The sequence below is a fragment of the Streptopelia decaocto genome (genome assembly GCF_964273445.1).
Source record: "Streptopelia decaocto genome assembly, chromosome: 4".
Taxonomy (NCBI): Eukaryota; Metazoa; Chordata; class Aves; order Columbiformes; family Columbidae; genus Streptopelia; species Streptopelia decaocto.
In genome coordinates this window covers 21,216,487-21,242,888 of record NC_138658.1, presented here as the reverse complement: position 1 = coordinate 21,242,888, position 26,402 = coordinate 21,216,487, and the positions used below count along the sequence as shown (strand labels likewise).

The 26,402-nt window shown below is 42.9% G+C and overlaps 1 protein-coding gene across 3 annotated transcripts in view; it reads left to right on the top strand.

Annotated features, from left to right (window-relative positions):
* ZNF827 (zinc finger protein 827) overlaps nt 1-18,994 on the top strand; it is a 107,223-nt gene extending 88,229 nt beyond the window's left edge. The window contains exons 9-14 of one of the 3 annotated variants that reach the window (XM_082052160.1): nt 5,085-5,222; nt 6,767-6,938; nt 8,346-8,512; nt 11,566-11,757; nt 11,871-12,048; nt 14,917-18,994. In XM_082052160.1, coding sequence (XP_081908286.1) covers nt 5,085-5,222; nt 6,767-6,938; nt 8,346-8,512; nt 11,566-11,757; nt 11,871-12,048; nt 14,917-15,724 — 1,655 coding nt within the window. In that variant the 3' untranslated portion in view covers nt 15,725-18,994. Of the gene's footprint in view, nt 1-5,084; nt 5,223-6,766; nt 6,939-8,345; nt 8,513-11,565; nt 11,758-11,870; nt 12,049-13,044; nt 13,321-13,385; nt 13,438-14,916 lie in introns of those variants that run through there. The other 2 variants (XM_082052162.1, XM_082052161.1) reach the window with 2 other exon arrangements.
* Nucleotides 18,995-26,402: the final 7,408 nt, after the last annotated feature.

Here is a 26,402-nt window from a genome sequence, read left to right as displayed (position 1 = left end):
TTTCTTGACAAAAGTCAGGCTAAAGGCTTTTCAGAAGGGGTGGTCAATGCACTCTACATATTGATATTACCAGTTTGAGGATTAAAAAAAAAAATTAATCGCTAAATGTGAAAAGTGAAAATATATACATGTGCAGAATTATGCCTAACAGCTTAGGAAAGGGATAGAATCATAGAATCATTTCAGTTGGAAAAGACCCTCAGGATCATCGAGTCCAGCCATAACCTAACCTAACTCTAGCACTAAACTATGACCCTAAGAACCTCATCTAAATGCCTCTTAAACACCTCCAGGGATGGTGACTCCACCACTTCCCTGGGCAGCCTGTTCCAATGTCTGACAACCCTTTCTGTGAAGCTTTTTTTCCCTAATATCCAATCTAAACCTCCCCTGGCACAACTTGGGGCCATTTTCTCTTGTCCTATCACTTGCTACTTGGGAGAAGAGACCAACACCCTCCATGGTACAATCTCCTTTCAGGTAGTTGGAGACAGCAATAAGGTCTCCCCTCAGCCTCCTTTTCTCCAGGCTAAACAGCCCCAGTTCCCTCAGCCGCTCCTCATCAGACTTGTGCTGCAGGCCCCTCACCAGCTTCATTGCCTTCTCTGCACTCTCTCTGGTATTTCAATGTCCTTCTTATGATGAGAGGCCCAAAACTGAACACAGGATTCAAGATGGGCCTCACTAGTGCCGAGTACAGTGGCACAATCAGTTCTCTAGTCCTGCTGGCCACACTATTCCTGATACAAGCAAGGATGCTGTTGGCCTTTTTGGCCACCTGGGCACAGTGCTGGCTCATGTTCAGCTGGCTGTCAATCAACATCTCTTAATCCAGATCACTGATAAATAAATTAAACAGAACTGGTCCCAGTACTGAGCCCTGGGGAACACCACTTGTGACCAGCCGCCAACTGGATTTGGCACCGTTCACGACACCTCTTTGGGCCCGGCCCTCCAGCCAGTTCTTTATCCGTCACAGAGTACACCCATCCAGCCCATGGGCTGCCAGGTTCTCCAGGAGAAGACTGCGGGATATGGTGTCAAAGGCTTTACTGAAGTCTAAGTACACAACATCCACAGCCTTTCCCTCATCTACTAGGTGGGTCACCTTGTCATAGAAGGAGATCAGGTTGGTCAAACAGGACCTGCCTTTCATAAACCCATGTTGACTGGGCCTCATCCTATGGTTCTCTTGTATGTGCCATGTGATATTACTCAAGATCATTTGCTCCATTACCTTCCCCAGCACTGAGGTTAGACTGACAGGCCTGTAGTTCCCTGGATCATCCTTCTGGCCCTTCTTGTACATGGGTATCACATTAGCCAACTTCCAGTCAACTGGGACCTCCCCAGTTAGCCAAGATTGCTGATAGAAAATGGAAAGTGGCTCAGTGATCACCTCTGCCAGCTCCCTCAGCACCCTTGGGTGTATCCCATCTGGCCCGGTGGACTTGTGGGTGTACAAGTGGTGTAGCAGGTCACTAACCGTTTCCCCTTGGATTATTGGGGCTTCATTCTGCAGTAATGTAATAGCAACTCATTCAAGTGCTGGGCTTTGTTTGCCAGAAATTAATGTATTTGAAGGGGCAAGAGGAGGGGCAGAACAATATTTCTGCAGTCGATGTCCACTTCATCCTCACCTCAGGGAAAATTCATGTGGTGGCAGTCCCAGCAGTTTCAAACCCCATGTTGGATGATCAGCTTTACACAGCTACTTGTTATGAAGTTGACTTGAGGTTAGCGGGAAAATGATACCAGGTGACGCAGAAGGGCAGAAAAGGCATCGATAAAGATGCATTTAACTAAATTTCATTGAGAATTAGGTTTTACCTTTACATAAAATATTTAACTCTTGAGACTTCTGTGCAGAACAATTTCAAAAATATTTTTTATTAGCCTGTAATATACTGAGCCTTAATCTATTACTTTTTAATGATGTACTAGAGAACTTGAAGGCCTTCGATTTTACTGATCATATTTTGTTTTAAACTCCAAAACCCATACAGGAATGCAGTCTATTACTTTAAAATTTCAATATTATTTTGTCATGTGTGCTTTTCTAACATAAAAGCTTTAGAATTTGCTGTGGAGTACTTTTTTAAGGCAGAAATCTATATAAAGTCCTTTTTTTTTTTTTATTTTTTCCTTCATTTTAGTATAGGGATGTCATGGTGAAAGACTGATTTCTGTGGGCCGTCTCTCACAAGGGTGATTTATTATGTAACATCAGTTGGTCTCAGTCTCTCTACTTTCCAGCCACGGGGTGACCCTCTGTGTAAGGTACTCTTAAAGGATAAGGATGCTGACTGCCTTGCTTTGGGATACACAGAGGACGCTGTGCACAAACCACTTTTATGGTCCCAGAGTTACTGGCCTTGTCCTCACTTCACAGAAAATACCATTCCCCAGCATTAATTAGAGGCAGAACCCAGGGACTGAAGGTGGATGTTGTCTCACCTGATTCTTCAGGTCACTGGCGAGATCAGTTGCTGGGTACGTTTTGGGGAGATTTCTGGACCGCTGTATGGACACACAGCTCCAGTTTCCAGGCTGCAGACAGAGCTGCCCAGAGGGCAAGGTGGGTGGAAGCAGGTGGTTTTCTTGGAGCTGAGAAATCTTCCACAATGTTCTGAGGCTCCTGTTGCACTAGAGACCAACTCTGGTTTGTCATAAACAAACTAAGCAGCTTGCTGAATAGAAAAAGCACTTTGCTACAGAGAAAAGATTCAGCAGAAAGAGAAGAAAGCAGCACTGTAGTTAGGACTCCAGGAATAAACCTTTCAAAGATGTACCTTCAAAACGCTTACAGGATCTTCTTTTGCATCAATGAAAAATATGTAGCTGCTTGGCAAGGGACCAGCTTTCACCAGCTCAGGTTTATCAGAAAGCTGATATTTTTCCAGCTTCCCATGAGCTTCCCAGAACTGACAGCTAAAAATCCACCATAGGGAAGAGGATATTATACTCTTAAAAGATAAAGGAGGGATGATGACTAATGCTGAAGTGAATTGTTAAAGAGACTTATTGACTTAATTGAGCCTGCTTGTTTGGTGTGTGTCCCAATTAATTCATTTTTGTTGTGACCATATTGAAGCAGCCTACACCCTTGTGACCTTCTCTTATAATTATTTCCATATTCCCTCTTTTGAAGCGCTGTTTTGATTATGTACTCAAAAACCTCTGCTAAAATATCTGTAGCATTAGTACAGAGCTAGATTTTTCCATTGTTTTGAACTCAAGGATGGTAATGAAAAGAATCATTATTCGTTGAAGTTCTTGAAGGTTATGGGTCACTTGGAGCCCTTAGGGAACGAGGGATGGGGTGTCTTGTTTTTAAGTTCACAAAATTACTACTTTGAATAGGCAGAACTTGTTCTCTAACTAGAAATTTGTTGAGAAAAATGTGTTGTTGTGTGGCGGCACTTAGTAGTGCCTCATAATTCCTGTGGTGTGCTGAATATTGTACATATAGAGGGTCACAGGAGAAAGTAACAGCAGCTGAAAGGGGCCGGCAAGTATGACCCTCCCTAAACTTGCTGAGATTGCTACGTGGAATCTCTGTCCAAAATGAAGCATTGTTTTTATCGTTGCTTAAATTAACCACAATATTAGACAAGTATTTGCCTAAACCACAGGGGAGCTGTCTGGACACCTGTCTGTGACACTCTTTCAGACATGGCAGGCAAATTTGCAGTGGTAGGTGACTGGTGGTGATGTTTTGCCTGTACAAAAAGGGTGTTCATTATTCAAGTGCTCTGTTGGATTAATATTTTGTTTTGTTTTGTGCCAAGTTCAACGATAGTAACTTACACTTAGTATGATGTTTTCATACTTAGCTCCCCTCCTGACAATCTCAGCCAAATAGTTTTCCTCCATCACGGCATGCACACATGCACTGCTGGAGCTGGTTTGGGCAGCAAACCCACAGCCGGTGTCAGGTTAGAGAAAGGTGCTCTGCATGTTGCATCTTCCATTCCAACAGAAATAAAAGGTCTTTTAGCAGAAGTAAGTCCTAAACCACCCCCACCCCCACTGGCTGTTACATTTTAAAAGCTGCTGCATGCCTTTGCAGTTTTGTGCACCTCTTAGTTCAGCCGGCCCTTCTCCTCAGGACCCTTGCAGAGAACATTTCTTTACACAAGGCTGGCTGGTACTTTTCTCATGTTGAGCTAAGTAGTACCACTGCTGTCCCCAGTCTCCATCGGCTCTGTGCTCCCTTCTGTCCAGATCCAAAATGGCCATGCTTTTAACTTCTTGAAGCACTCTGTGCCTTTTTTTCTCTTCCTTGTTCCCAGACCTTTTCTCTCTACTTCCTTACGGAGTGCCTTCATGTCAGTGTTTTATGCTGTATGGAGTTCATTTTTTTGTACAGCAGACTGTCTCTGGTTTTGAAGCAAATAAAAACACTTCTTTAAAGATAATGTCTCACTCTGGGTCTTAGTTTTCCAATGGATAGCCCTCTGAGTTGCTGGGGATTTTGATGCCTGGGGCCAGTAGGTGCTGGGTAGACCTTACCCTGGATGCCACCCACTCACTGGCATGCTGTGTCCTCTTGGCTTAACTATTGTTTGAGCAATCTTCTGTTCTCCTTCAATGTAAGACTGCTCACGTAGTAAAAGTTCTTGTGGCAGTAGAATAGAAAATATCAGCCATGAAAAATAATCCAGTGTAAAATAAACCATCATCGCAGACCAGGCCTTCTTCATGCACCAGGTGAAAGTGGGTGATGGAAAAAGCCAAAGAAATGGTCTCTCCACAAAAACGGAATGAGAGGTTAACGTTTTGCCCTGCTCACTCTTGACTTTTCTCTCTTTATGTAATCTGGTTTACCTCTTTGACTATGTCTAGAACACTTTGATTAAGTGTTTTGCTTTAGAGTATGTATGAAGGATGCTGTACAAAAGATTAATTTCCTTTCCATCACTGGGAGTTTCCTTTTTACGTGGACTCATGTGCCAGATCACACAGCAGCCAGCTGAGGCGTTGCATTTTATATGGCACCTACAGAACTCTACTTGAATGAAATCTGGAAGTCTTGAGAGTTCTTAAAATACGACTTTCTGCTTATGTCGGTTTTGGCATAGAACCTGAAAAGCTGGGACTGGAGGTGGGAAATGGATTGCCATCTTGGAAATTTAATGACCAGCTCTTTCCCTGTGACGTGTGTGGAAAAGTGTTTGGTCGACAGCAGACTCTGTCCCGCCATCTCTCACTGCACACAGGTAAGCCGATGTTTAGGGGCTGGTTGTTGCAGCACTGAGGGAATTTCTATGCTAGTCATGGTTTGTTTAAGTAGAGGTGGAAGATGGTAAGCAGGAGAGCATGTGAGCCATCCTCAGCTCCTTGCACTTAGAGCAGAGCCAGGCACAGAAACAGGCCAGAACATTGGAGGATGTTCAGGGAGTTTACTAATGTTTGATTTATTTACAGCCTACTTGTAATTTGTCTTTACAAAATGTGTAAGTTCAAGCTTGTCCAGGTTCCAATAGACCAGCCTGTAGATACCAGCTAGTTAACCAAGCCTGTTAATGGAGTTCTGGAGAGAAGGCACAGCCCTTGGCCTTTCTTACATTCACCTGATGAGCTTTTTAAATGTTACTGAACAACAAAACGTTCAGCCTTGGTATTTCAGATCTGGTAAAACAGCAAGGATTTAATATCCATCATTCACCGTTGCTTTCATCACCTAGTTTTTCTGAGGGGAACAGGGGCTGCCCTACCCCATACCAACTTTCTTAAAGTGAATCAGCTTCAAATCAACTGAGACTAACAGAGTCTTTATATGGAAGATGCGCCTTGTCAGCCTGCTGAGGTGCACTGTGCAAAACAAGACTTGGAAGCAAGAATTTCTGATACAGTGCTGAAAAATATTGTTGGTATAATGCCAGTGTATGTTGTACCATCTAGCAGAGCTACGCTGAAAAGGTTCAAATGCTCTGTTCTGTGGCTTTGTGAGGTTTTCTCAGTCCTAAGCTGCTCTGTTGAATTTCTTTCCCCTAACACTTGCAGCATTATATGTTAAATTCAGAGCAGCAGCTCCTCAAAGGGAAAGGCTGTAAAAGCTGATGTAAGGTTTGGTTTTTTGAATCAGCTCTTTGCAAAATAAAGCCTGGCACATACAAAAAAAAATTGTTGCCAGGACTTAGAAATGTTTAATGTACAATAAAATAATTTTTTATTTTAAAAGTTGTGAAGCATCAGAAACTCATGATGAATTTGTTTAAATTCTTTAGTTGTTCTTTGAGTGGGTGTTGGATTTTTTTGTGTTAGTTTGTGTTCAGAACTGGCCTGATGCTACAGCATTCCCTTTCCTCCCCACCCTCAGATTTTAATACAAAATCATCAACCATCAGCTCTCTGCAAGTGATCGCATGGTCAACCTCAAGAATAACTGGACCCAAAATCAAATAAAAGATGCTAGGTAAAGGAACTAGTTGTAGGTTATCGACATGTTTCTGTACAAGCTCTGCTGCAGCTCTCAGAGCTGCAGTTACCCTAGTATTCCCCTTTATAAAGTTTTATGTTGTCTGATTACAAATGGTAGTCCAAATAAAAAAAAATAGCCCTAAACTACCTCCAAATGAGTTTTTTTCTGAGTAAATGCTGTGAACTGGTGTAACTTTCCAAAATGTTGAGCTTCCAAAGTACCTCATTCTGAAAGCTGCTTGGAGAAGCCCAAAGGGATGCATACTTGGTCGTTGGCAGCTTTATGAATAGCTTGCTTCAAAAGGAAGTATACATTGAAGTTTTTCTATTTCTTTTTCAGAAGAGAGAAAATACAAATGCCACTTGTGCCCCTATGCTGCTAAGTGCCGTGCTAATCTGAACCAGCACCTGACCGTCCATTCTGTGAAGCTGGTGAGTACAGACACTGAGGACATTGTCAGCGCTGTCACTGCTGAAGGCAGCGATGGAAAGAAGCACCCTTATTACTACAGGTGAGGACCCAGGCAAGGGCTGTGCACCAGACGCTGGAAACGCAGTGTCTTACCTGCCTGCTAAGGTGTTGCAGGGTGGAGCTGCCGTGGAAGTATTTGTCTTGCCCATCTCTGACTTAGGCTGAGCAGCAAAACCCAACGCTGTTTGGCTTGGCTAGCCATTGGGAAAGACTCTGGGTTTTGGGAGGTGTGGAGCTGGATTTTTTAAATGGCCTTGTGAGGCAGATGGGCTCGTTTAAGTTCTGTGTTTGGAAACATCCCATCGTGTGCACAGATTCATGGCAAATCTCAAGCACTGTGCTTCCAGTTACTTCTGACAGCTCCATTGTTTTCAGCCACATCTATGAAATGGGACAATAAAGCATAAGAAAAATTATTATCTCCATATACACATTTCCTCCATTTGCTAGAGGTATATATATTCAGTGAACAACATGATGAAAGAAGGAAAACTTTTAGGAGAATTAGCCTGAAAAATTAAAAGGAGTAGCCTAGATAAAATGGATATTTGGGCATTCTCCTCATTGTATGCACTGTTGTGTGCTCTGCAACTAGTGGCCAAGCATGATTACCAAATCACTCTTAGTTTTAGTCATGGTGCCAAGAGCAGATTTAATTACAAAATCATAGAAGTAAGAAATAAATCAGACCTGCTGGATTAGATTATTTAGTCCATCCCCCTGGGAAAGCAAAATAGTGCCCTAGAGTATATGCCTTTTAAAATGGTTTTGGCTTGTTTTAAATGTTAACAGCCTAATCAAAGCAAGGGGAGGACTCGGCAAAAAAAAAGTTAAATTAAAGGGTCCTTCCCATTGCCTCTCAGTATCACTGTTTATGCACTGGCTGTGAAATCTGTATCCCTGCTGATTATTTGCAGAGCTGATGACTGCTGTTTTCCAGTCAAGCATAAGAAATGTTTGAACCCATTTTTACTTGCTTACACTGAAACTGCCAGGCAGTTTTGCACAAGATCCCAGTTTGGCATGGGAACCATTCCAGGGCTTGAAAATAACTCCTGGAGTGTGCAGCAAGCTCTCCGTTTGTCAGTGTATCAGCCATACTAAACATCTTGGCAAAACTGCAATGCCTCTTATTGCCCAAAGGAATCAGCTAGGTGATGTGCAGCATCTGGAATCTGTAGTTTTTAATTAACTCTACGATTATTTAGCGCCATTATAGCGTGTACCAGGATTGTTGCATTGTGCCTGCCCTTAATCACATCGGCATGGCCATCAGTGAAAAGGCAGTTCAGCAGACAAAAGAATTTTCCAGTGAACATTGAACGGTGAGGAAGAGAAGAAATCTGTGCAGTGAGATTTTTCTTGCAAATTCAGGGCAGGGCAATGCGCTTCTGTTTGTGGTTTGGTTTTTAAAGTTTCTTACTCTTGAATTCCCTTCTGCCTACAGCTGTCATGTGTGTGGGTTTGAGACGGAGATGAATGTCCAGTTTGTCAGTCATATGTCCCTCCATGTGGATAAAGAGCAGTGGATGTTCTCGATTTGCTGCACAGCATGTGATTTTGTCACCATGGAAGAGGCAGATATGAAGGCTCATGTCAACAGCAAGCACACAGGTGATGATCCCCCTCTCCCAGCTGCAGTCAGCTCTCTCTTCCTTGCTTTTTAGCTGCAACCTTCACACTTCCCATTAGCACTCTCTTCACTTTCACTGAAGCACTTGCTAATTAAGGCCTGATCTCTCAAAGCTGAAGTGAATTGGACTCCAGCCAGGCAAATAATCTGGTAGCGCAGATCAATTTTCAAGCTTAGCAAAATAAATGAAGGGCTACTTAGCCCTCCTTCTTCCTATTCCCCTTATCCCCCAGATCCCCTCCCCTGTTGAAGTCAGCATAGTTTGTTTGTTTTTCTGACTGGTTTACTATTTCATTAAAATCCTAGTTCGACTTCAGTGATGATAAGGTGACTTTGAGTGCTAATTGCGCATACCTGGCTGTAAATTTGAAATACACAGAATGTTGAGCTTCGCTCTTCAATGTGTTTGCCTCCACAGTCTATCAGTTTGGAATTTCACGCTGATGTTTAGTTGACGCTGTAATTCAGCAATACCATAAGTGTAACTTTATATTAAATAACAAGTCATATGTTCTGTCCCTGGTCCTCTTCACTTAATACCCAAAGATAAGTGCAATAGTGGTTTTCAAACAAGCTCCATGTGCTTAGTCCAAGTAATGAAATCTGGTATGATTTAAGGAGAATAAAAGAATCCTTTTAATGAATTTCTCTTATAATACCAGGCAGAAGCATTTTGCTGTCACAAACTACTAAAAATGGTGTTGGCAATACTAAGCCTGAAATGCACATATTTTCTATTGCTAAATTGCTTTTCCTGTCCTTCCAGCTATAAAATTGGGAAAACAGGAGGGGTGGAGAAGGAGAAGGGTGAGAAGAATGCAGTTGGTTGTGCTCACAGATACATAAGTTAGATGTAACTACAGAAATACAAACTACTGGAAAGCCCTCAAGGGATTTTATGGCAGTGTAGCTCTCGGCACTACTCCCTGCTATCTGAGGTGTTTGCATCTAACTCCACTCCACATAAACCACGATTCTGTGCAGTCAAGGCAAATGAGAAATGCCACCCATAGCCATATGAAGAGCTTGCATCAGAGCTTAAAACTGAGCTGTACTCTACTGTGTGTTCCTGTCATGGCTAAAAGACTGGAGCTGCTGTTTGTCTTTTAAAGACAGGCAAAACACTCCCTTGTTATTCCTTTACCCTGTCAAACTGGCAATTCAGCCAAATGCTTACACATGTGGCAAATACAGAGAGTTAAAAACAGAATGGATTTTCTGGGTCACTTGACCCCAGTCCCTTATCCTGTGAGGTTACCAAGTCATAAAAGGCCTGTTTGGAAGGATGTTAGCATGTGTCTTCAAACAAGTGTAATTGTTTTAAACCAAATATTTCTACAGACAGGCAGCTGCAGATTTTTCTGCATTAAAGATTATGGACCTTTTTAAAATTGCCAGAATGTGTCGTACTAATAATCAGAATACACATACTTTTTTCTTGTGCCAGAACTGTCCTTGATCTGAAACAGCAGCCCACCTGTCATTCCCTCCACCTTTCTTCCCTCCTTCCACAGTATTTATTCCCTTAGTATATTTACGAAGAGCAACCCTTTCCCCTCTAAACGTACTTTGTGCTTCATAGGAGAAAAAGCTCAGTTTTCTCACTGTACCAGTCCCTCGCTGCATATGTTCTTGTTAGAACCTCTGCTCTCGACATAGGCAATCACAGCCGTACAAGGTGTATGAGGTGACATGCAATAAGCAGTGGTGGCCCTGTAAAACAGCAGCAGCTACCGGCACTAGCTCACACAATAACAGTCTGTGATCATATTTACCTTCCTTGAAGGCTCCCCCATGCCGATTGCTCATATTCGTCCCATATCCTGCTCAGATTCTTCTTTTGTTTTCCTTGACCGTTTCCAACTTAAGAACTCCTCATTTGTAGCAGAAATTCTTGTTACTGGCCCTTCAGGTCATAACCTTGTGCTCTGTACTATTAAATTTCATTCTATTTCTATTACTCTGGCCCCCAAGGTCAGTGAATCTTTCTATATGATATCCCAGTCATCCTCCCTATTGACAGCTTGGGTCATCAGATTTCATTAGTGCATTCCTACATTTTTATCTTAGACTTAAAGGTGCTGCTCATCAGTTTAAAGCTAGGCACATAGGTACTGGTGTTTGCAGAAGCTTTGATCAGAGGGGACTTTATGAGATAGATAATATGAAGTTTCTTTTTACCACAGCTCTGATTAAACCAAGACGGAGGTGGGAGGTAATAATTTGCCCATCCTTGCCTTGTTGGCTCATGGCAGGTTCATAAGAGAACACTCATTCTCGTTCATTTCCAGTGCGTGATAGGGTTCGGGGTTTGAATTTCTTGCATTTATTGCACACATAAGGAAACTCTGAGGGGCTTCAGCTTTAGATCCTGTAAAGTAATGGAGTTTTTAATTAATTATGTTCAATAAGAGGTCTTAATAACAACAGATAAATCTTGAGACCATGTTGTTATCTCTTACAGTCATTACTGAGGCTGCTTTTCAGTATGTTGAGTGAGATTATTCTCCTTTGCCCTTCCTCCCAAATGTACTTATTGGACCCACAGAAATGGAAAAGTGGGGGAATTTTAGCTTGGACTTGTAGGTCATCAACAGCACTTTTGGTTTCTGCACCCCAAAGTTTCCTTTCTAAGTGACAAGTTCTTCATTGTTTTTGAACTCTGAGATAATCAGAGTGTTTTTTTGGGGATATTTTCAGCCTGGTAATGAGGTAGAGTTGTATGTATGTATGTATGTATGTATCCTTTCCACTACCATCACAGACAGACTATATTCTAGGATAAACTGAGAGATGTACTGTTGTAAACACTAATAAAAAGGAAGGAGGGTGCAACTACAGTTTCTTAACAGATCAGTGAATGTCAGACTTGTTTATAAACACGTTTGAATATAAATACTTTTATAGTATATATATTTAAATAACACATATCTTTAGATATATATATTCAAATAGTTTTCCTGAAATGTAAAACAGTATTGAGATTCCATCTAATCTGCTGTACTAATTAGTGCTCTTTATTCCTGTTTTTCAGCTGAAGAGAGGAAGACACCCAGTGAATCTAACAGTCCGTCGTCATCTTCACTGTCAGCACTGAGTGACTCTGCCAACAGCAAAGAAGATGCAGATGTAACCCCAAAAACCAAGGCGTCAAACAACCTGCTGGTCATTTCTGTAGTGCCTGGTAGCCAGACCTCAGTGAACACTGAAGAGAAATCAGAGAAAGGTAAACCAGTGCTACACAAATACAAACTGTCACCTTCTATGCAGTGGATCTGGCCACAATGTAAGGAATATATTTGCCTGTGGTGGTGATTTTTTTTTTTTATTATTTTTCAGGCTTTGAGTGTGTTTTCTGTAACTTCGTCTGCAAAACAAAAAATATGTTTGAGCGCCATCTGCAAATCCACTTGATCACACGGATGTTTGAGTGTGACGTGTGCCACAAGTTCATGAAGACACCTGAGCAATTATTGGAGCACAAGAAATGCCACACTGTCCCCACCGGTGGGCTCAAGTAAGGAAAGCAAGTACACAAACTTTTACTGTGTTAAGCACTTCTAATACTGTGGGGATAGGGCAAAAACAAGTCAAATGTCTGATAATCCAGATTTTGGGCTTCCTTTTATTTATATAACCCAAGCCCAGTCCTTTACAGTTGCCTTAGCCTATGCTTGCATCGTTAGAGCAGATCAGTAACAGAGCAGCTGATGCAGTATCCACTGTCTCAGAGCTGTAGCAAAGTATGGTCCTTTCCCTTTGCGAGTCAATAGGAGACAGTACGTGATGGGTCCCACAGAGAATGAGGCAGCACTGCACAGAAGTGTTGGCAGACTAAGAGGGGTTGTTTTTTAAGGCATCACAGCAAAAGAGAGCACACACCACACGCTCTATTGTGCACCTGGTTCAAAGAAACTAAACCCTGTACAGTCTGTGCAACTAGGTATGAAGTTGTAACCTTAAAGTTTATAACCTTTGCAGACTCTAATGCAGAGTTAGTCCTCTACAATAATTAATAACTTTTATGCTTTCTGCTTTGGTTTGCATGCCCCAGAACAATCTCTATTGTATAAATTAACGTGCAACAAGTAGTACAGTCTTTTAACTAAAAAGCCCTTTGGCTTTCGCTTAAGGTGGTGTCCTTTAAGGTCTGTTGGCGCAGAGCAGTGTTTCTAGAGAATGAGTGCGCCCTTATGTCAAATTTGGACCCCTGAGGGCAGGAGCGACTGCTGGGGCCATATGCTCGCTCTCTGCGTGTGGGCAATGTGACGTTATGCAAGATGCATGTCCCTGGTCTCCGTTTGTTCCAGCTGCTGCAGGAAAAGAGGCTGAAGCCACTTTGAGCCCAGCTAGGGTTCAGCACAGGCCTCCCTGCTTCAGCTGCTCTTGCTGAGCAAACTAATGTTTTCAGTGCGCTGCACCTCTCACGTGACGAGCACACCGCATTTAATGTTACCACGAGTAGCTCCGTCAGTTTGCACTGCAGTTTCTGAGAACTGGTTCTGTTTGCCAGGCAGCGTCTGGTCTCCAGCTCAGTAGTTCCATGAACTGTGGTCACTTGAGATGTGATGACTGAATCTGGGATGAAGACCAGATTGAGAAACAAGTAGTGTGCCAGAACGACGGGATGTCTGCCTTGGACGTACAGACCAGTTGTCTGATGCACTTTGGGTTTAAGCTGCACAGACTCTGTTCTATTTACCAAGGAAAAACCATGACCTATGACTCAGACCTTCCTGACAGAATGGGCTTCTCAGTCTGCATAAGTTATTCCTGCCCAACTCAAGTAATAATGAGGTACCTTGAAAGCTGCACCTAAGAAAAAGCTCTGCTTTTTTTTTTTTTTTTTTTAAGGCGTCCAGAAGAGCCTGAAGAGATCTAAGTAAATTGTATTTTTCTGTCTCCTGTTTGCTGTGAGGGAAGAGAAAAAAACATGATTCCTCCAGCTCCAGGTCAAAATCTGAGATTCTGATCCAGAGAGCACCCAGCCCAGGAGAGGTATGTGTGCACAGACAGCTGAATCCTCTGTTGCAATAGAGCTAATCACGTTATCAGCCTCAATGCCAGGCTCCCTCTCTGGATCAGAGTACTTGATGTTCATCAGGAAAAGTGTGCAGATGTTTTAGTATCCATTTGTCCTCATGTATTACTCACTGTGCTCAAAAGTCTCTCAACTAGCAGGTAGATTAATATCAAACCTGTGTGTGCAACCAGTTGTAGCAAGGGAAAGCACACATGGAAGGAAAGGATCTCTGCTTAGAAATTATCTGAAATGATAGAGCACAACTAGCAGACCTGCTAAACGGTGAGCGCAGCGGGAGGTGGAGACATCTGTAAGACGACAGCCAGGTGTCTTAGCTGTATCTTTTTTATCTAGACCTGCTCTTTTAGTTCACCACCTAGATCTGGAAAGGAGCGCGCTTTGTTTAATACAGCAGAGAGCCCTGGCAGGCAGCTGTCCTCACCAGCTTCCTCTCAATTGCATAAAGCAATAGCAGGTGTGCTTTGGGTTTGTTGGTGTCCAGCCTTGTTCAGATCAGGCTTCCTTCCAAGCTTTCAAGATTCCCTCCTGCAGCCTTCTCGGCCCTTCCTGGTCCAGGAACCAGGGGTGAGGCCCTTTGCCACGTCCACCCCGGTCCGGACGCTGCTGCTGTGAGTAAGCAGAGCCCACATCCTGTTCCCACACAGGAACAATTCCTGCCATGGCAGAGGCAGCTGTAGGCAAACACTGCCAAGCACACGCCCCCTTTGAGCAGGGCTAGCTCATCTCCCAGAAACGGGAATCCCTACAAGTCATCCTAAGCGACCGGCTTTCAGCTGTTCCTAGCAGGAGACCCAGGAAGCTTATTGTTCAAGGTCACATAAAAGGAATTTCCTAAGCTTTTGCTGTACGTGTGGTATTACAAGTTTATTCCATCTTTACTTAAACAGCTGCTTTCATACTCATCTGTAAACACTCACTATAAAGCACTTCTTAATGGAAAAAATGGCAAAAGTGACTCCGTGCAAACACTAGGAATGTCGTTACACAAAGTACCGGTGCATCAGTCACCACCTCTGCACTACCCGGCCTCCTTTGCAGAATCTTCCCCATCAAGGTAAGCCAGAAGATTAAAGGGGTGCTCCTTCAGAGTGAATCAGTGCTTTCCTAGGAATGCGTGAGCTCTACTGCCATTAAATGGGGAAAATACCTCCTCTAAGTAAAGACTTATGTCGAGGTGAACCAGGTACTCTAAAGAGGCTTTACAGGGAGAACTAAGGGCCCTTTTCTTTTCTTTAGTAGGTCAGAGAGGGGCTGAATGACAGGGTTAAACCAGGAACATGGGTCTTCCAGCTGAGTGACTTCTCTTTTCTCTGTCCCCACCCTTCCCTGCTGTGTTGCCAGGTGCCCGTTCTGCATCTACTCCACTAACCGCCCCGCAGCGATGGAGTGCCACCTGAAGACTCACTACAAGATGGAGTACAAGTGTCGGATCTGCCAGACAGTGAAAGCAAATCAGCTGGAGCTGGAGATGCACATCCGAGAACACCGCCTTGGCAACCATTACAAGTGCGACCAGTGTGGCTACCTGTCCAAGACCGCCAACAAGCTGATTGAACACGTGCGTGTCCACACCGGCGAGCGCCCTTTTCACTGTGACCAGTGCAGCTACAGCTGCAAACGCAAAGACAATCTCAACTTGCACAAGAAACTGAAGCATGCTCCACGCCAGACTTTCAGCTGTGACGAGTGCCTGTTCAAGACTACCCACCCTTTTGTCTTCAGCCGCCACGTGAAGAAGCACCAGAGTGGGGACTGCTCCGAAGAGGAGAAGAAGGGCCAGTATCCAGCCTCCAAGGAAGCCAGTCCACTCCTACCAGTGAACAGCTCCAGAAACCTCCTGTCACCCCTCTCCGTTATGTCTGCCTCCCAGGCTTTGCAAACAGTGGCTTTGTCAGCTGCACACGGCAGCGGGGCAGAGCCAAACCTGGCAGTGAAAGCCTTGGCCATCAATGGCACTTCTCTGTGCTTTGATAAATACTGGAACTCAGAGTTTGCCCACCTTATTCCTTTAACAATGTTTTTCCCCAAAAACCACTACGAGCTCACATTCCATCCACCCAGACCTCAGACTGCACCAGGAGGTGCCTCTTCACCGAAACACTCCTTCCTCGCCTACCTTGGACTAACAGAAAGGGCAGAAACTGTCTGAGGGCAGTTACTTTCTGTACCAAAAATACCCCAACAAACCCAGCAGGTACACATTGCTGCAAAATGTAGACCGAAGAGGTAACGAACACTTGTGCTATATCATTAGTAAGGTTTAGAAAATGGCTCTGTGTGTATACTTATTGCATTGACATGAAAGCTGCTTTATTAAATCTTTAAGAGGTGACCTACTGCATACTTCTACCTTCAGAGGCATGTTCCCAGTACTCTTATCTAAGAAACTATTTTGTCTTGTTAAGCTGAAAAAGAGTGTCCTTAATGGCAATCAGCACTTGTAAGATTACATATTGATGCATTTTATTTTTGGTCTTTGTGTGCGTGCGGGTGCGTGAAAGAGAGTCTGCCTGTAGCGTGCCACGACGTTGCTTTTGCACATCCCTTGTAGTGGCTTATTTAATTATTATTATTCTTTTCCCCTTTTTTTACACACTTGCTCCCTCCCCTCCATCTCCCCCTGAACTGTAGAGTTGCGCGACGCTTAGTTCAGGGTGGCTCAGTGTATTATTTCAGTGCTGTTTGCAGCTTCCTTTAGTTGTTTGATGCCTTGAACTCAGTTGTCAAGGTTTGAGGATTTGGGGCAGAACTGATGAGGAAAAAGTTGCTTTCAGCACTGCAGGATGAGTGTGACAATGACAAGCGTGTGTATGTACACACACACGCACGTGCAGTGTGTGCAGTCTACACAGCCACACGACAGGCCCAATTCTTAACTGTTACACAGGTGTAACAAACACCTGCGCCTGGGCCATAGCATACATCTTTTGTTTTAAAAGGGCATATAAATATTATATATATATATATATATATATATATACTGTATTATGCAGTGGTTACCTTTTAGTTTGCAGGAACAACTTGTATAACTAAAATTCTATGGTGGAAAAAAATCCAACGAGGGGATTTAAAAAAGGGTATGGATGAATTCTGGGTATAAATACTCAGACTAAAAAAAAGGCAGTTTTGCACAGTGCTTTAGTCTTGCACTAGTTTGTTTCTCACTTGCAAAAACAAAAATTTTCTGTGGGCTGAAAGTAAGACAACTGTATATTTGAAAAGGTACCAGTATCTTCTTTGAAATATGAAGCTATAAAAATATGCTGTTTGAACCATACAGTTCTCTTTTATACCCTCAATATTTCAATTGTACTTGCAAATTCTACAGTCCTGTTGATACCCTCCATGTTATTAGTAATACTTTATTCCTTTTTGTTAATGGCAGATAGAGCGTATGCTGCTAGGAAGCTGACTTTATACTTGTTTAACCTTCCTACTTGTGGTCATTAAAATGACATGTTATATGTAGCACTTTATTGCAGGACGAAGCAAATGTGGATTGGTTGTATAACCTTCGTTAATCTCAAAATGCTAAAAGTGATCATAAAGAAGAGAAGCTAACTGACTGTTCATTGATTTGTGTTTCTTAGACAACTTAATATCCAGGATTATAATTACTCTGCATTAAAATTGGAAGTATTTAAAGTCAGAAACATTTGAAAATTATCATGCGATTTACAGGAATGTGTTCTTACTGGATTCTTCTTTTCCATGGTGTCTCTTGGATTCGGATCTCGTTGTCTTTCACCAGGTGCTAGAGATGTGTGACCTAGCTTTTGTCAGAGTCCCCTCTCTGTCCCGTGGCCAAGCCACCGTAGGAGGTGCCCTGAGTCACATCTAATGTGCTACACACCCACCCTCACGCTGTCCCGGAGGAACTCGTTCTGCAGGTGCTTGTGGGATGGGGGGGATGTGACAGGCCACTTGGAGCCAGCCCCTTGTTTGTGACAGCGCTAGAGCAACACCCCAGTTCAGAAAGGTGTTTCTGGTCCACAGGGGCTCTTAGCCATATGCACAACTAGAAACATAATCTCAGTCTTCATTAGTTCTTAAATGAAGCTTGTGTAGAGATACATTGTTGCTGCAAAACTTGCATCACTTAACCTATTTGCAAGATTCCTACATTCGTTTTGCACTGAGACGGCCAAACATTCTCCACTGTCATGACCAAACTCTTCCTGTTCAGGGAAGACACCCTGATCTGTGCACTCCTGGAAGCCACTTACAAGGGGAAAACATCCAAAATAGTAGCAGGTTGTCATTTGGAATTACTAATTAAAGGACAGAGAAGTCCCACCATTTTGTTTACATTCCAGCAGACAGTTTTGGTTCTAATGAGCATGTGACAGTTCTGTCTGTCTAAGCAGCGAAGAAAAGCCATCTGTTCCAAAGTACCTGTAAACCTTTGTAAACACCTACCTAACTCAGGGCCCTGTTTGCCATGCTTTACTCATGTCCAACTCCTGGTTACTCCCCATCCCCCCCACCAGAGTACAGACAAAAGACAAAATGCTATATCAGTAAAAAAGCATAAAACACTGAGTCTCTCGACAGCATGAAATACGCAATTTGCATCCAGAAACTCTACCAGTTCTTTAAAATCCACTCAATGTATCTCAGACCCCCACCATAGAAGAGCAAAGACTTCCAATCAGCTGGTTTTTCAAACCGACAGGTAAAGTACAGCTGTCTAGGAGGAAGAAGTAGGAATATTAGTGGGACACTTTATGTAAACCAAACTGCAGTTTGAATAGGGCTGGAACTTCCAAGAACAAGCTGTCAGCATGTGAATGCCCCGTGTTTGACAGCTGTACCCAGTATCTGACATGGTAATGTTTAACGTACCTGGCAAATTTGCTTAGCACTTTGGAAAGGATAAATTAATTCTTTCTGGCAAGTTATAGAAATTTTCTCTGTAAGGAAAAGTGTGTTAGGAGGTTTTTATTTTTTTAAGAAAATAAAAGTACAGTATTTATCATGCATATTAAAATAATTGGCTTGAAGTTCAAGACTAAAGAAAGGAATGTTGTCCAGAGGTACCCCCTACTGACTAACGACCAACAGTTCTGATAAATTCCCCCCACCATAAACGTAATTTCATACTGGTTTTCACTATGCATTCTTTAATGAAAGCTAGTGTGTTTCTCCATTTGGTAATTCAGTTGAAGTTCTCAGCACTTTTTTCTTTCTTCTGTCTTTTTTTTTTTTTAAATTGTTGTATTATGTTCAAATATCATTCTGTCAAGGTTTGTGTACATTAATAAAAATTTGTATTGTATAAAGCTTTTTGCATTATAAGGCTGTACAGGGTCATTTTGACAGTAACTGGTATATTCCTTTGCATCTTATGTTGCATTGCCAATTTCTAGTGTATCCAGTTTGGAAGTACAATATACTCGAATTAAAAAGGTTGACTATATTCTTGTTTCTTTTTGGGTTTCTATCCTCTCTTGTTTCACCTAAAATAGTTCTAGGCTTGATTTGGGGGAAGGGGGAAAGGATTCTCCTACAAGACCAGAAGATATGCAGAGAAAGGGTAAGATGTTATCAATGGTTTAAATTGAAAATAAAAGCTGATGAAGAAATAAGGCTAATATTGCCAGGATGGCGATAGGACCTCTCTCGGTGCGTTAAGCAGTAGTTTGGTGAGCCTGACATGGTTTGGGAGCAGCCCCAATGAAATCAGAACTCCTTTCATAAAGAGGAGCTATGTAGTGACTTCAGGAATGTTGTGCATTAAAAGACTGTAGTGGAAATGTAGTTTTTCTATTGTAAAAATATAATGTCTTCATTTTGTCAATATCATAGGAGAAGAGGTATTTTTCCACCAAAGATTAATGAAATAATTTAAATGCACAGAAGAAGCTAAGGAAAGAAACCCTAAGAGCAGACAAATTTCCAGGATGCAAAGATACTATTGGCTCCACTGAAAAAGAAAAGATTGTGAACATCCTAAAAGGAAGCCAGAGTATTTAAACACTAACCAAGGAAAAAAAATCTGGGTATTCATTAGATAAAAAATTATCCTCAGATAAATCAATGTTAACATTAAATACATGTGGATTGCCCTTGCCCTCAGTTAGGGTAGTGTTAAGGTCTAATCAAGTGAAAAAAAAACCCCTTATGTTTATTTTTACTGAGGTGTGGACACCAATTTTCAGGTTTTCTGTCAGTACCTTGTGGAGTACGTGGTGCTGTTAATGGCTTGTGTGTTGTTGAATCCACTGCTCCTCCTTCTGCCCGTGACTCGTTAGGTGAAGGGCAGGCAGTTCTAGCTTTGAAAAGAGGCGGGTAAGTCACGTTCAAGAAGAGGTGGTCTTGCACACTACATCTGTAATAGAAAATACAAAGGGATAACTCTCTGAGGTGTTTTTTTTTTGCACTAGACATAAATATTTATCCTAGTAATTAAAAGATGATCATGCAAATTCTCTGGTATAATGTTGAAAGGTATTTCAGAGGTTGATCTACCAGGCCCTGATTATATCTTATGTAAATTTATACAGTTCTGTTGTAAATTATTATAGAAGTTCATTTAATTGAGAAAATGGTTTAAGACGTAGATTCAACTGTTCAGTCAAAACAAGCAGAGAAGGTGTAGGGAGAGAGTCACAGAGCACCTTGGCTGGCAGAGAGGTGAAGCACAGTACCCTGCACCGTTTGACAGAGGGGGCTGAGCAGAAGACTGAACTCTCCTGCCTAAGCCACCAGCTACATGCAAGTCTGGGAGCAGCTCCAGCCCTCGGGTCTCACTCTAAACTTTTGTTTAAAAAAATCAGGCCAAATCTCAACCATAAGCACAAAACTTCCTCTTGTAATCAGCTTCTCTAGCATTGCCAAAACCCATACATCTGACAGAAGAACCCGAAGAGGAGTATTAGTGTCACATGCTGATATGCGACAAAGAGCCACCATCCTTTGCCGCAGGTGGCTATAGCATGCTTGCAGACCTGCACAGTTTTAATCAATTCAGCTGTCCCTAGCTGCCTCTTCTGTATCAACAACAACATGCATGTGTGGTGATAGAAAATATCTCAGTTATGTTTTGACCCTCTCAGGACATCAAGAACTGCCCTGTTTTCATTCTGAATCTACATATATTTTTAATATGCAATAGATGTTAATAATAGTAATAATTTACTTCACGTTGTCATTTTTTTTTTCAAGCAGAATTATTTCTTATAATCCTACACCTGCCACAGTCATCATGAGCAGAACAAGGCTTAAGAGAGAGTTTGGAAAAAAAAAATAAATAAAAACGTCTAAAATTTTCTGTAACACTTGACTATAGAAATATATATATATATATATACACATATATATTTTTTTTTTTTCTTTTGGGGGATAGCATCATTTGTTTTAAAATACATGTTGTGTTAAAAATATATCCGTTGTGCTCCAACCAGACAGACATCTGCATTATATCATCCACCATCATATCTGCTGCTAATTGGCCTCCGTGTTGACAAGTCTCAGCAGCAAGGTTAAGTACTGGCTGTAAAAGCAATTCAGCCTCTTGCTCGAGGGGTCAGAGCTCAGGCAGCCCGTGCAGGATCCTGCACAGCCTCTTCCCTGCCGTATACTTCCTAAGAGCTAATAAAACACCAGCGCGGTCACTCCTAACCGGAGGGCTGCCAACCACTACGGTGTCTGTGGAGATGCAGTAAGTGGTATGTATGTTGCCCAAGTACTCTGCAAGGGAAGAGGCACCATCTTTTGCATCAAAGTTTTAGAACCTACCAGAGAAGCATCTAAAAATACCAGGAGTGACAGTTAATCTTAGACGTGGAGGAGCTGAGGCCCAAGTGCCCAGCCAGGAGCCCTGGAAAAGGAATGGGAGTGGGTTTAGTGCCCTGACTTCAATGCCTCCTAAAAAATGTGCAGCTTCAAGGTGACTTGTCTTGAGCAAACAAATCAACTACCTGCTTTTAAAAAGCATGGCCTCAAGGTCCTGGTGGGAGGTTGGAGGGAGCAGCCTGCCACCCGTTATCCAGGAGAGCGCGTCGGCTGGAGAGCAGCAAGGCCAGCACCGAGCCAGTCAGGATGGGGCAGGCGTCACACGTGTTTTGGCAAATTTAGACTAAGTTAACAGGTTACATCTGAAGCGTAGACCAGAATTTTACTTGGCTTGTTGTGTAGTTCTTGAGAACACAATGCTACATCTACTAGGGAGGCATCCAGTTGCTTGATACCAGGCAATACATCAGAAATGCAGCTGTTGTGCTTCCACATGTGCACAACAGCTGTCTTAGAATAATCATGCATAACCACTGCTGGCTTGGTCTAAGTATGCATCACTTCTTAAAAAAAAAAAAAAAGGAAAAGAAAAAAATAATAAAGATAATTTAGAGCTGGAGCTGAGCAGTAGCAGCGGAGACACACAGACCCCAACTGGAAATGTGTCATTAAGTTAAAAACCAAACAACAACAACAAACATAAAACACCCTCAACAGCTGTAGATTGGAAGAGCACAAAGCGATACTCTGGCACTTCTTCGCAGCCTTGTGAAGCCTCTACGGTCTATTTCCCTACTTTAAGATAGTAAGCAGGGGACATTCCATGCTACAAGGGGGGTTAGGGGGGAGGGGGTCCTGTTTGTTTTTGTTTTGTTGTGGGTTTTGTTTGTTTTTGTTGTTGATATTGTTTTTTTTTTGTTTTGTGTTGTGTTGGGTTTTTTTTTAAACTGTTCCATTTCCCTCTCCCTCAACCAGGCTTAAAATGCAATGTATGACATAACTCTGGGAAAACAAAAACAACTCCCGCAAAAACAAACCGGCAAACAAACAAACAAAAAAAAACCCCACAAACACCTCAAAACAACATTTTTTTTTCCAATTTAGGCTATAGTTAATGGAAAAAAATGTTGAGTTCCTGTAGTATCCTCAGTTGTCTGTATGTATATCTGCTCTACTTTACTATTAAAATCTCTAGTTTCTATCACATACCTTCTTTTTTCCAGCACTTCTTGGAGAGCATTTCCCTCAAACTGCAAACTGTGGATTGTTCCTCTTCTGGAAAGGTGCCTGTTTAAATAAAGAAGAGAAAAATGCTCTCTATCACTGAGCCTAACGTCACCAAAACCTTGGCTGCAGCAACCATGAGATGATGGAGTTCAGGATTGCATGTGGCAGGAACAGAATAGCAAGCAGAAATGCAACCCTGGACTTCAGCAGGGCAAACTTTGGCCTTTTCAAGCAATTGCTGGGGGAAATCCCATGGGAAAGGCTGCTTGAAGGTAAAGGGGCCCAAGATTCAGCATTCAGGGACTGCTTCTACGAAGTTCAAGATCAGAGCATCCCGACACGTAGGAAGTCCAGGAAGGGAGCCAGGAGACCTGCGTGGTTAACAGGGAACTGCTGGGTAAGCTCTGGTGGAAGAGGAGAGTTTACAGGTCATGGAAGGAGGGGCTGGCCACTTGGGGAGAATATAAGGCTGTTGTCAGAGGATGTAGGGAGGCAACTAGGAAAGCTTAGGCCTCCTTAGAATTATACCTGGCGAGAGGGGTCAAGGACAACAGAAAGAGCTTTTTCAAATACGTGGCAGATAAAACTAACACCAGAGGCAATGTAGGCCCACTGATGAATGGGGTGGGTGCCCTGGTGACAGAAGATACAGAGAAGGCAAAGTTACTGAATGCCTTCTTTGTCTCTGTCTACTCTGCCGGAGGCTGTCCTGGGGAGCCCTGTACCCCGAGGCCCCAGAGGAAGTCAGGACAATGGAGGAGTTTGACTTGGTTGATGAGGACTGGGTTAGGGAGCAATTAAGCAATCTGGACATCCATAAATCCATGGGTCTGGATGGGATGCACCCATGGGTGCTGAGGGAGCTGGCTGAAGTCATTGCTGGACCACTCTCCATCATCTTTGTCAAGTCTTGGGAAATGGGAGAGGTGCCTGAGGACTGGAAGAAAGCAAATGTCACTCCAGTCTTCAAAAAGGGCACAAAAGAGGACCCAGGTAACTATAGACTGGTCAGCCTCACCTCCATCCCTGGGAAAGTGATGGAACATCTTACCCCTAGTGCCATCTCAAGGCATCTCAAGGATAAGAGGGTCATTAGGGGCAGTCAACTTGGCTTCACCAAAGGGAAGTCGTGCTTGACCAACCTCATAGCCTTTTATGAGGATATAACCAGGTGGACAGATGATGGCAGAGCAGTGGATGTGGTCTATCTTGATTTCAGTAAAGCATTTGACACAATCTCCCACAGCATCCTTACAGCTAAACTGAGGAAGTGTGGTCTGGATGATCAGGCAGTGAGGTGGACTGTGAGCTGGCTGAAGGAAAGAAGCCACAGTGTCGTGGTCAATGGGTCAGAGTCCAGTTGGAGGCCTGTATCTAGTGGAGTCCCTCAAGGGTCAGTAGTGGGGCTGGTACTCTTCAATATATTCATCAACGACTTGGATGAGGGAATAGAGTGTACTATCAGCAAGTTTGCTGATGACACCAAGCTGGGAGGAGTGGCTGACACACCAGAAGGCTGTGCTGCCATCCAGCGGGACCTGGACAGGCTGGAGAGTTGGGCAGGGAAAAATTGCATGAAATATAACAAGGGAAAATGCAGAGTATTGCATCTGGATAGGAACAATCTCAGCTTCCATTATAAATTGGGGAATGACCTATGAGAGAGCAGTGTAGGGGAAAGGGACCTGGGAGTCCTGATGGACAACAGGGTGACCATGAGCCAGCACTGTGCCCTTATTGCCAAGAAGGTCAATGGCATCCTGGGGTGTATTAGAAGGGGGGTGGTTAGTAGGTCGAGAGAGGTTCTCCTTCCCCTCTACTCTGCCCTGGTGAGACCACATCTGGAATATTGTGTCCAGTTCTGGGCCCCTCAGTTCAAGAAGGACAGGGAACTGCTGGAAAGAGTCCAGCGTAGGGCAACAAAGATGATTAAGGGCATGGAGCATCTCCCTTATGAGGAAAGGCTGAAGGAGCTGGGTCTCTTTAGCTTGGAGAAGAAGGGACTGAGGGGTGACCTCATTAATGTTTATAAATATGTAAAGGGTGAGTGCCATGAGGATGGAGCCAGGCTCTTCTCGGTGACAACCAGCAATAGGACAAGAGGTAATGGATACAAACTGGAACACAAGAGGTTCCACTTACATAAGAGAAGAAACTTCTTCTCAGTGAGGGTGACAGAGCACTGGAACAGGCTGCCCAGAGAGGTTGTGGAGTCTCCTTCCCTGGAGACATTCAAAACCATCCTGGACACCTTCCTGTGTAGCCTCACCTAAGTGTTCCTGCTCTGGGAGGGGGATTGGACTAGATGACCTTCCGAGGTCCCTTCCAATCCCTGACATTCTGTGATTCTGTGAATGTAGGCTTCACTCCCTGGCTGGTCAGAAAAAACATCAAACACTGCCACGATTCTCTCTGTGTTATTCAAGACTGGAATGTTCATTCACACACTAGACTGAAGAATTTGCTTTTTAACAGATTTAACAAGAAGCCAGTTGGGAGGGTCAAAGCTGTAACTAAGGTGCTCACGCATAGTTGCGTAAGACTTTAGAACCTATTTATGCATAATTGCATGAATGAATATGAGTACGTTTCTCCTGGCATGCTCTCGCTGCCTCCTTAACTGTTTTGTCACAAATAACTGCAATAGCCTGGTTTAGCCCCCTGCTCAGATAACTCTTGCTGCTCCTTCTCTGCCTGAACACCCACAGCAGGAGCACCACCAGCACAGTGTCCTGCACTGAACAACAGACCTGAGGGCTGGGGCAGAACCCTGCCCCTCAGGCCTCAGGCACTTCCACGCTGTCACACACTTCATAGCATCACACGCACAGAGTCTGTCTGGGTACTGAGAGCAACTGCTGCTTGAGGAGAAAGAAAAAAGTCATTTGGCTTCCTTGCAGGAATAGCTCCTCTAAAACCATAGGTAGATTAATGTAGAAATTCTTGCTGTAATGAGCAAAATAAATTATGAAAAACAAAACATGTCCTGTATTCCTTGTATTGCAGGGATTAGTGCTTTCCTGATATCTAGAGTTTCCAGTGCACAGCATACAATTGCATTCCATTACAGTTAGAAGCGGTTGTTTCAGCATTAATATCATAGTAACTTTTCCCCCAAAACTGAGGAAAAAAATGTAAATGGCATGGGAATATAAGTAAAGATAAATAATTGCAGGAGCGCTTCCTCCCTCAGTGTGATTCTGAAATAATATGCATACATTGGTGGCTGTCACTCATGCCAGTGACACTTTTAAAATGAACCAGAATAGCTCTATTTGCAGGTGTTATCAGAGTGATGCCCGTTTGCACTCTGAATATTTAGTAAGCAAGCATTCAGGCTTCATGCTTTTATACCTAGCTACCTATTTTTAATGGGACTGCATACCTAGAGCTTAATGAAAAGTTCTAAATATAAAGTTAATGTGATCTAAAATTTGCACTGAATCTTTTAAGCTGACATTTCAATTAAAAATAAATAAGATCCAGTTATATGGTGATACTGTGATAAGATTGCATTTTTACCAGTCAAGTTTCATTCTTATTCAAAGTGACAGATTTTTATAAGATAGAGCCAGGAAGAACAGTCCTCCAGCCACTCAAACCGGGAAAATATAATTAAGGGTGCACTTAATCAATTCCCAAAGTTCAGACACATTGGGATATCACATTTTATGGATAAATGCATTTTGCAATAAACACACTTACTTTCCCGTGACTAGTCTATTAAAGCTAATACTTGCATAATAAAATTTAATTCACATCCAATTTTAACAGGAAAACACCACCAGATACACTGTAAGAGTTCATTATACACACCTGTATGTGTGCACCTACCATCTACAGCTCTCGCAAGTACCTTCTTT